General features: G+C 45.4%; 1 protein-coding gene across 3 annotated transcripts in view; it reads left to right on the top strand.

Annotated features, from left to right (window-relative positions):
- Positions 1-439: 439 nt before the first annotated feature.
- LOC139416441 (kazrin-A-like) overlaps positions 440-9976 on the top strand; it is a 214017-nt gene continuing 204480 nt past the window's right edge. For 2 of the 3 annotated variants that reach the window (XM_071165050.1, XM_071165053.1), the window contains exon 1: positions 440-1084. In XM_071165050.1, coding sequence (XP_071021151.1) covers positions 883-1084 — 202 coding nt within the window. In that variant the 5' untranslated portion in view covers positions 440-882. The remainder of the gene's footprint in view (positions 1085-9976) is intronic. The other variant, XM_071165052.1, reaches the window with a different exon arrangement.

The raw sequence follows: 9976 nt of genomic DNA, 5'->3' as shown, positions 1-9976 counted from the left end.
TTAATACGCTTCTAGTCATGCTCACTCAGCCACTAACACATAAGATCCAGAGGACTGTGACACTGACACATTAACACTGCAGGACAAAAGCCAGCTGCAAGCTACACCAGACAAAGCCTCAGCCTGAGTAAGGAGAATTCATTTGGGAAGTGGTGACTATGCAACGCTCTTTGTTGTCCACCCTATATTTATTTTTCCTTCATCAAGAAATGATTCTCTCACCAGATTCACTCACAAGGATTTAGGCCGTAGCAGATGTGAATTCTGCTTTTCTATACTGTCAAAGACAACGAGCTAAAACCTCGTAAGGGAAAAGTCCATGCGGCTGACACCAAAAGTCCATGCAGCAGCACTACCCCCCCCCCCCCTCCCCCCCATGGTTTCCCTGGACTTGGTACAGTCCATTTAAAAAGGTGCTTGTCATCTCCCAGTGCTCTGTGTCCTTTCAGCAGTCAGCTGCAGGGAGCACATTTCACAGAGGGAGTGCCTGCTCTCTCTCTCTCACAGACACACTCTTTCTCTTCCTCTCTCTGTTCCTCTCTCTCTCTCACACACACACTCTCTATCTCATTCTGTTAAAGAACTCTCTCTCTCTCTCTCTCTCTCTCTCACACACACACACACACAGTCACACTCGCACATGCACCACAGAGGATAACAGTTACACAGAACATTTCCCCTTAGCTAATTTGAGGAAAAGGACACACTGCTTCTGAAGGATTTTACTCGCAGTTTTTTCTTAAGAAAATAGTCTAGTAAAGCAGTGCGGAGGAATACAACCGAAAACACGATACAGTTTCATTTTGTTCCTGGACATGGTCAACTTGACAACAGCATGACACCCTCCTGTTTGGATTCCCTCCTCAGGCCAAAATCCTGAAAATGATGGATGACGACAAGCAGCTGGCCCAGAGGATCGAAGGAGCAGTCCAGTCGGCCAGCCAGGAGGTGACCAACCTGCGCTCTGAGCTGACGGCCACCAGCCGCAGGCTGGCCGAGCTGGGGGCCGCAGACCGGGAGCGTGACCCCCCAATAGAGAACCACCAACATCAACACATCCGCCACCACCACCACCACCACCATGGTAACAGAGACGGACCGAGAGAGTGTGTGAGAGAAGGAAGAGAATGAGTGTGTGTGTAATTGTCTCATCTGTATGCTGCTTCACGTGTGTGTGTTTGTGTGTGTGTGTGCTTATATGGGTGAAAAAGCCTTGACTCGCAGTTTAATAGAGAGTGTCTGTGCCTTTGAGGATTTATAGTATGTGTGTGTAATGTTGGTGTTTGAGTGGGAGAAGGAAGGGGTGACAGTTGGCTACAAATGGGATGGACCAGAGAGAGGAGCGGGGGTCCTTCCACTGTTTGATGTCCACTCACATCTCCCTCTGTGCTTCAGTAGGACCCCTCAGTGTTAAATAATTAACCCCTCCATTTGAACCCTGGAGAGCAGGAGTGGTGCACTTTGGAGGGGTAGTGGTGGCACTCTAGCTGGTTCAATACATTCCCCAAGCTTGGCAATGGATCTCTCACTCTGGTGCAAGGGGGGGGGGGGGGGGGGTTGCTGAGGGTTATTGTTTCCAAGTACTGTTTGAATGGCTGCCCATGCTGCAGAATGTGTGTGTGTTTGCCCTATCTTGGCTTTGTTTACGGTGTGGCTGTGTTGAGAGCATGTGGGTGCGTTGCTATGTCCCATCCACCCCTCGAACACACACGCTCCTGCTGTTTCCTTGCCTGGAAGCTACAGTAGCAATGAACTCTCCCTGAAGGAATATGTTCCATCATGCTTTTGGCAGTGTTCTGTAGGTCAGACTTTCCACTCGCAGTCACAGCCAGTTCCCCAAATCTTAGTGAACTGAAAGACAAAGTCTGTTACATGGTGAAAAATGTGTCTTCATTGTCCTGCATTAATATTTTGGCTATTCAATGGAACAAGTCTTTATTTTTAATTGCCTGAAGTTTTGATCAAAGTTTACTCACCGTGTGTGTGTGTGTGTGTGTGTGTGTGTGTGTGTGTGTGTGTGTGTGTGTGTCTGTCTGTCTGTGTGTGTGTGTGTGTCTGTGTCTGTGTCTGTCTGTGTGTGTGTGTGTGTGTCTGTGTCTGTCTGTCTGTCTGTCTGTGTGTGTGTGTGTGTGTGTGTGTGTGTGTGTGTGTGTGTGTGTATGTGTGCGTGTGCGTGTGTGTGTGTGTGTACACTCTGGCAGTGGCGAGGCACACACCCGTTGACACAGACTCCTCTGCGCCAGCCTGGAATGCTTTGGTCGTGTGTCAGCATTGTTTTGAATGGACTCTGCTGTCACTTTGTTATTCAGTTATTTCTGCCAGCTCGTGTGTGTGTGTGTGTGTGTGTGTGTGTGTGTGTGAGGTGGATCTGTGTGTGTGGGAGGGAGAGGAATACATGCGTGTGTGTTTTTTGTGTGTATGTGTGTGTGTGTGTGTGTGTGTGTGTGTGTGTGTGTGTGTGTGTGTGTGTGTGTGTGTGTGTGTGTGTGAGTGGGAGAAAGGTGCCTCTGAAAGTGACAACAAGCATTCCGCCGGGCGAGTTTAAATGGTGATGTCACCCTCCCTCATAGAGGCCTCGCCATAGAAATGGACTCCAATTGACTTGAATGGGAATGTCTCTTCACAGCTCAGCTGAGAGACCACAAGCATGCTCATTTATTAAACAGAAATATGATTACTGGGGATTTTACTCACAATTAAAGAATACCTTTCGGAATTCCTGTTAAAATCTTGTATAGCAGTTAAAAACATCTCTATGTGCGGGACAATTAAATGGTTTTAGTTAATTTGATTGAGTATTACTGTTGAAGGGGGCGATAGTATTGAGTACATGGACTGGTGTCTCTGTGTCTTAACTCTTCCCTTGCCCTCTCTTGTTCTCCTCCATTCTTCCTATAATCCTCTCTTCCCAGCCTGAGTTATGAACATTGGTTGGTGAGTTGTGTACAAAGAACAATGCCAGGGGGTTTAATTCATCACTAGTTATCGCAGTGGGGAAGGAAGTGTGTCGGGGAGACTGTTTGTTCACTGTGACAACCCTGCTAGCCAGCTAGCGCCTGGGGATTCATTACTGCACACTGCCACCTTTGCATGGGTCCTCCAATTCCATACACATACAGTATCATACAAATGTGGATATTCTATGCCGAACAACGGTGAGTGTAGTGATACATATAATAAACCTGGAATCATAAGGACTTAATCAAATCAAATGTATTTATATAGCCCTTCTTACATCAGCTGATATATCAAAGTGCTGTACAGAAACCCAGCCTAAAACCCCAAACAGCAAGCAATGCAGGTGTAGAAGCATGGTTGCTCTGAAAAACTCCATAGAAAGGCCAAAACCAGGCTATGAGGGGTGGCCAGACCTCTTCTGGCTGTGCCGGGTGGGGATTATAACAGAACATGGCCAAGATGTTCAAATGTTCATAAATGACCAGCGTGGTCAAATAATAATAATCACAGTAGTTGTCGAGGGTGCAACAAGTCAGCACCTCAGGAGTAAATGTCAGTTGGCTTTTCATAGCCGATCATTGAGAGAATCTCTACCGCTCCTGCTGTCTCTAGAGTGTTGAAAACAGCAGGTCTGGGACAGGTAGCACGTCCGGTGAACAGGTCAGGGTTCCATAGCCGCAGGCAGAACAGGGTTGCCTCCCTCAAGACGTCATTGGACTAATTTAGGTCAGCTGCCTGGCTGCTTAGTAGCTGGAAGAGCATTCACGGGCACCTTGCCCTGGTTCACTATACTCTGCCTCGCCTGCTCTCTGAATAACCTGCTGGAGGTTCTCTGGGGTACAATAAACCAAAAATATATAGAACTCCCGCACACATGATTGTACCTGAACTTCTTCTCAAAGTTCCTTTCAGAAACATTTCTCAGAACTTCGGTGTATGTCTGCCTTGATTGTAGCTTTTCAAGCGTTTTCAAGCATGGCATTTTTTACTAAACCCCCCGAATAAATGCGGACTGAATAAATATTCACTCGACCGTATGACACCATCTCAGTGTTGTTCGAGCCTTTGCTCTGATAGGCTGTGACGATGGACTTCCTTGTGATTCATAGCCAGCCTGCTTTGAAAAAATATCTTGCCAACTATTTCTTAATGTGAATCGGAACTCATTAAATACTTGTACATGTTGCCACGGCAATTAGTCATCTTGAGGAACGGAGTAGAGCATATCTTGAAGATAAATAAAGAAACAGTGCAAAGACATTTTCATCTTCCTAGAAGGTGATCAAAGCAGAATCAGGCCTATTAAATCATTTAGTGTAGAGGAGTGGGTGTCTCTGTAGAGGATCAATGGTGGATGCTAATGCTAATACTATAGAGCTGCTATTCTGCTCACGAAAAGGCTTTCTTTTCATTGTTCATTGGTTATTTAACATGATTCTAATGATAGCTGGCCTCGCTGTGCTTAGTGAAACATGAAGCGTAGGCAGCAACAGGCTATAGGAAATTTAGTGAAAAAAGTAATTGTAATTGCTAACGGTGTTAGCATTAGCTGCTATACTGTAATTAACCTGACAGATACATCAGAGGGAGAAGGGTGATTGGTTGAAAGAGGTTTTAATTGGTTGTTGCTTGACTGACTGTGCAGCTTGTTTGACGTCTTCTTACCTTTCATACTCTAAAGCACACATACGCATGCACACACGCACACATACGCATGCACACACACACGCACACATGTACACACACGCACACACCAATATTGGTGTCCAGTAGCGTTGGCTAACATGCTGTTTCACTGAGATTATGTTGCTCTCTGAGTAAGTGTGATTTCTATGCGAGTACAGAGCACCGCTATTCACAGCAGGGCTTCATTCTGTGAAAAGCAACACATCCTGGAGAGAGTCCACAGCATAAACATTGAGGAGAAGAGTGGAGATGTCTATTTTGTTCTTTTGTGCACCTGTGTACACATTTATAAGTAATAGCATCTGCCATCCCTCTATAGGTGTATAATTAAGCAATAAGACACGAGGGGGTGTGGTATATGGCCAATATACTACGGCTAAGAGCTGTTTATAGGACGATGCAACGTTAGCTGGCCATATACCACAAACCCCAGAGGAGCCTTATTGCTATTATAAACTGGTTATAATTAAAACAGTAAAAATACATTTACTCATGGTACAGTATACGGTCTGATATACCATGGCTTTCAGCCAATCAGTATTCAGGGCTTGAACTACCTGGTTTATAATAAACTATATATACTCAATGGAATACATAGTAAGTACATATCTTTATACGCTGGCGCTCGTTATCTTGAAATATATTTTAACACATTCCAGACAAGGATGCATCCCCATCGAAAAAGTCATTTGGAATGAGGCTTTTAAATCCTGCCTCTTTCAAAACGTCAGATAGTTTTTCTCCACCGCTCTGGAATCCTCTTCAATTGCAAATGCAATTTTTGAAATGTCTTTTGTCACGGCTGTTTTAAATGTCAGCAGTATTTCCTATTGAGGGGACTGTGTTTGCATCGAATGAGTTAGAGACACACATTAACTGGCAACAGTGATGTCTGGAAAGTATTTTTAAAACATTATTACAACCGTAAACTCAGATTCTCTAATGTTCTTTAAATGGTGTTTAATGATTTTACTCATTCAGTACTTGATACAGTTACATAATATGCTACGGTTTTGTAACTGTACAGTTCAAATCCGTATCCATGTCTTTTACACTGGTAAATTATAGGCATGTATTTAAAATCAGGAAACATGTAATTTTTACAAATTTTTAGGACCTCATCATTAGTTGACCTTTAATGTTCAACTGGCGCTGTGAAAACAGGTGCTCGTCAGTTCAGCACTGTAGTACGCACAGCATTTTCCACATAGGTATTGACAGCAGCAGAGAGAATGAGCACGGGATGAACTGGGACTAGGAATCGGCCAAGGCATTTCGAACACACTGGCCCATTCCTTCCCTTGAGACCCCAACACTGGCCCGTTCCTTCCCTTGAGACCCCAACACTGGCCCATTCCTTCCCTTGAGACCCCAACACTGGCCCGTTCCTTCCCTTGAGACCCCAACACTGTCCCGTTCCTTCCCTTGAGACCCCAACACTGGCCCGTTCCTTCCCTTGAGACCCCAACACTGGCCCGTTCCTTCCCTTGAGACCCGAACACTGGCCCATTCCTTCCCTTGAGGCCCCAACACTGGCCCATTCCTTCCCTTGAGGCCCCAAGACTGGCCCATTCCTTCCCTTGAGAACCCAACACTGTCCTATTCCTTCCCTTGAGACCCCATCACTGGCCCATTCCTTCCCTTGAGGCCCCAACACTGGCCCATTCCTTCCCTTGAGGCCCCAAGACTGGCCCATTCCTTCCCTTGAGGCCCCAACACTGGCCCATTCCTTCCCTTGAGACCCCAACACTGGCCCATTCCTTCCCTTGAGGCCCCAACACTGGCCCATTCTTTCCCTTGAGGCCCCAACACTGGCCCATTCCTTCCCTTGAGACCCCAACACTGGCCCATTCCTTCCCTTGAGGCCCCAACACTGGCCCATTCCTTCCCTTGAGGCCCCAACACTGGCCCAGTCCTTCCCATGAGACCCCAACACTGGCCCATTCCTTCCCTTGAGGCCCCAACACTGGCCCATTCCTTCCCTTGAGACCCCATCACTGGCCCATTCCTTCCCTTGAGGCCCCAACACTGGCCCATTCCTTCCCTTGAGGCCCGAACACTGGCCCATTCCTTCCCTTGAGGCCCCAACACTGGCCCATTCCTTCCCTTGAGACCCAACACTGGCCCATTCCTTCCCTTGAGGCCCCAACACTGGCCCATTCTTTCCCTTGAGGCCCCAACACTGGCCCATTCCTTCCCTTGAGACCCCAACACTGGCCCATTCCTTCCCTTGAGGCCCCAACACTGGCCCATTCCTTCCCTTGAGGCCCCAACACTGGCCCATTCCTTCCCTTGAGGCCCCAACACTGGCCCATTCCTTCCCTTGAGACCCCAACACTGGCCCATTCCTTCCCTTGAGGCCCCAACACTGGCCCATTCCTTCCCTTGAGACCCCAACACTGGCCCATTCCTTCCCTTGAGGCCCCAACACTGGCCCATTCCTTCCCTTGAGACCCCAACACAGGCCCATTCCTTCCCTTGAGGCCCCAACACTGGCCCATTCCTTCCCTTGAGGCCCCAACACTGGCCCATTCCTTCCCTTGAGCCCCAACACTGGCCCATTCCTTCCCTTGAGGCCCCAACACTAGCCCATTTTTTTCTGGAGGCCCCAACACTGGCCCATTCCTTCCCTTGAGACCCCAACACTGTCCCAATCCTTCCCTTGAGGCCCCAACACCGACCCATTTTTTTTTCTAGAGGCCCCAACACTGGCCCATTTTTTTCTAGAGGCCACCATTATTAGCCAAATAATAATAGTTTCTTGAAAAAACACCAATTTAGACCGGCCCACTGGACTAAAATTTGGCCCGCCTATCTGGCATTTAACTCAACTTCCCTATGGCCTTTGGAACGAGCATGGCTTTATCACAGTCTTATCAGAGTTAGGTGCAGAATGCGACAGTTGATACCAGGCACAGGTTTGGCCATGACGCCCATCTGAACTTTGAGAGTATGATAAAGCACTATATATATTTGATTATTTATTGTTAATAGTCCAGCACTGTCAATATGTAAGAGGATGTTCAATTCCACTACTCTAGGGGAGCTGTTGTCTGCTGGCAATCTTTGTGCTTGATTGGCTCCAACGTTTCCGGCGCTGCATGAAAGCAATGATGTAGCTGGCATTTGTATATTTTATTGTACTACCTACTGTATATTGAAGAAGCTCCTTCTGTTCAAAAAGCACAGACTCAAATTAGTTCCGGTATTGATGAAGTTTGGATGTTTTTGGCTAAATAGTTGCTGATGAATTTAATGACTGTGACTTGTGACTTGCACAGGACATTTATATTGTCCTCTTTAGGTTTCAACATTTTATGGTGCGTTTTATAGCCATTTACTTTAAACTGTTATAAACCAGATGGAGGCTCACAAAAAATAGCCCTCAACAGCTCTATTGAAAATGCAAGAACTATAAATGTCTGATAGCTACTGCGTTATAACTCTCCTGATGTTGACTGAATTATAACTCTCCTAATGTTGACTGCATTATAACTCTTGTGATGCTGACCGCATTATAACTCTCCTGATGCTGACTACATTATAACTCTCCTGATGCTGACTGCATTATAACTCTCCTGATGCTGACTGAATTATAACTCTCCTGATGTTGACTGCATTATAACTCTCCTGATGCTGACCGCATTATAACTCTCCTGATGCTGACTGCATTATAACTCTCCTGATGCTGACTGCATTATAACTCTCCTGATGCTGACTGCATTATAACTCTCCTGATGTTGACTGCATTATAACTCTCCTGATGCTGACTGCGTTATAACTCTCCTGATGCTGACTGTGTTATAACTCTCCTGATGCTGACTGAATTATAACTCTCCTGATGCTGACTGCATTATAACTCTCCTGATGTTGACTGCATTATAACTCTCCTGATGTTGACTGAATTATAACTCTCCTGATGTTGACTGAATTATAACTCTCCTGATGCTGACTGCATTATAACTCTCCTGATGCTGACTGAATTATAACTCTCCTGATGTTGACTGAATTATAACTCTCCTGATGTTGACTGAATTATAACTCTCCTGATGTTGACTGAATTATAACTCTCCTGATGCTGACTGCATTATAACTCTCCTGATGCTGACTGCATTATAACTCTCCTGATGTTGACTGCATTATAACTCTCCTGATGCTGACTGCATTATAACTCTCCTGACTGCATTATAACTCTCCTGATGTTGACTGAATTATAACTCTCCTGATGTTGACTGAATTATAACTCTCCTGATGCTGACTGCATTATAACTCTCCTGATGCTGACTGAATTATAACTCTCCTGATGTTGACTGAATTATAACTCTCCTGATGTTGACTGAATTATAACTCTCCTGGTGTTGACTGAATTATAACTCTCCTGATGCTGACTGCATTATAACTCTCCTGATGCTGACTGCATTATAACTCTCCTGATGCTGACTGCGTTATAACTCTCCTGATGCTGACTGAATTATAACTCTCCTGATGCTGACTGCGTTATAACTCTCCTGATGCTGACTGAATTATAACTCTCCTGATGTTGACTGAATTATAACTCTCCTGATGTTGACTGAATTATAACTCTCCTGATGCTGACTGCGTTATAACTCTCCTGATGTTGACTGAATTATAACTCTCCTGATGTTGACTGCGTTATAACTCTCCTGATGTTGACTGAATTATAACTCTCCTGATGTTGACTGAATTATAACTCTCCTGATGTTGACTGCGTTATAACTCTCCTGATGTTGACTGCATTATAACTCTCCTGATGTTGACTGAATTATAACTCTCCTGATGCTGACCGCATTATAACTCTCCTGATGTTGACTGTATTAACATGCATTACATAATGAACCTAAAGAGAAAATGATTACCTATCGGAAATTGTGTTTCAATGGAACAGTCCAAAATGGTAGGATTAAAAGCATTAGAAAATATATGTTGATTATGTTTTTCTTATTACTTGCATGAGAATCTTCATTTACATTTTAAGGTAAGCTTGTGTATGGGTGTATGTGAAGCATATGCTTGGTTATTGAGTGTGTACATTTCTCTGAGTGACACATCCAGTAATTCTCCGCATCCCCAATCCATGGATTATTGAGTAGGACTGGAGAAAGTGCCCAATCACCAGAAGGCCATGGCACACCTGCAGTGGGTTCATTAGACAACTAATCACAGCGGGGCGATCACACACACACGCATGTGGGCAACACACACACACACACACACACACACACATCTGCCCACCCTTCTCTGACATGTGTTGTGGGTTTGTTACAGTGTATTCAGAGACGGTATTTGAGGGGCTTCAGTGAGTAAAGGTCCT

Source organism: Oncorhynchus clarkii, chromosome 9, assembly GCF_045791955.1.
Source record: "Oncorhynchus clarkii lewisi isolate Uvic-CL-2024 chromosome 9, UVic_Ocla_1.0, whole genome shotgun sequence".
NCBI classification, from domain to species: Eukaryota; Metazoa; Chordata; class Actinopteri; order Salmoniformes; family Salmonidae; genus Oncorhynchus; species Oncorhynchus clarkii.
The sequence above is the reverse complement of the archived record's forward strand: the minus strand, read 5'-3'. Positions and strand labels throughout refer to the sequence as shown.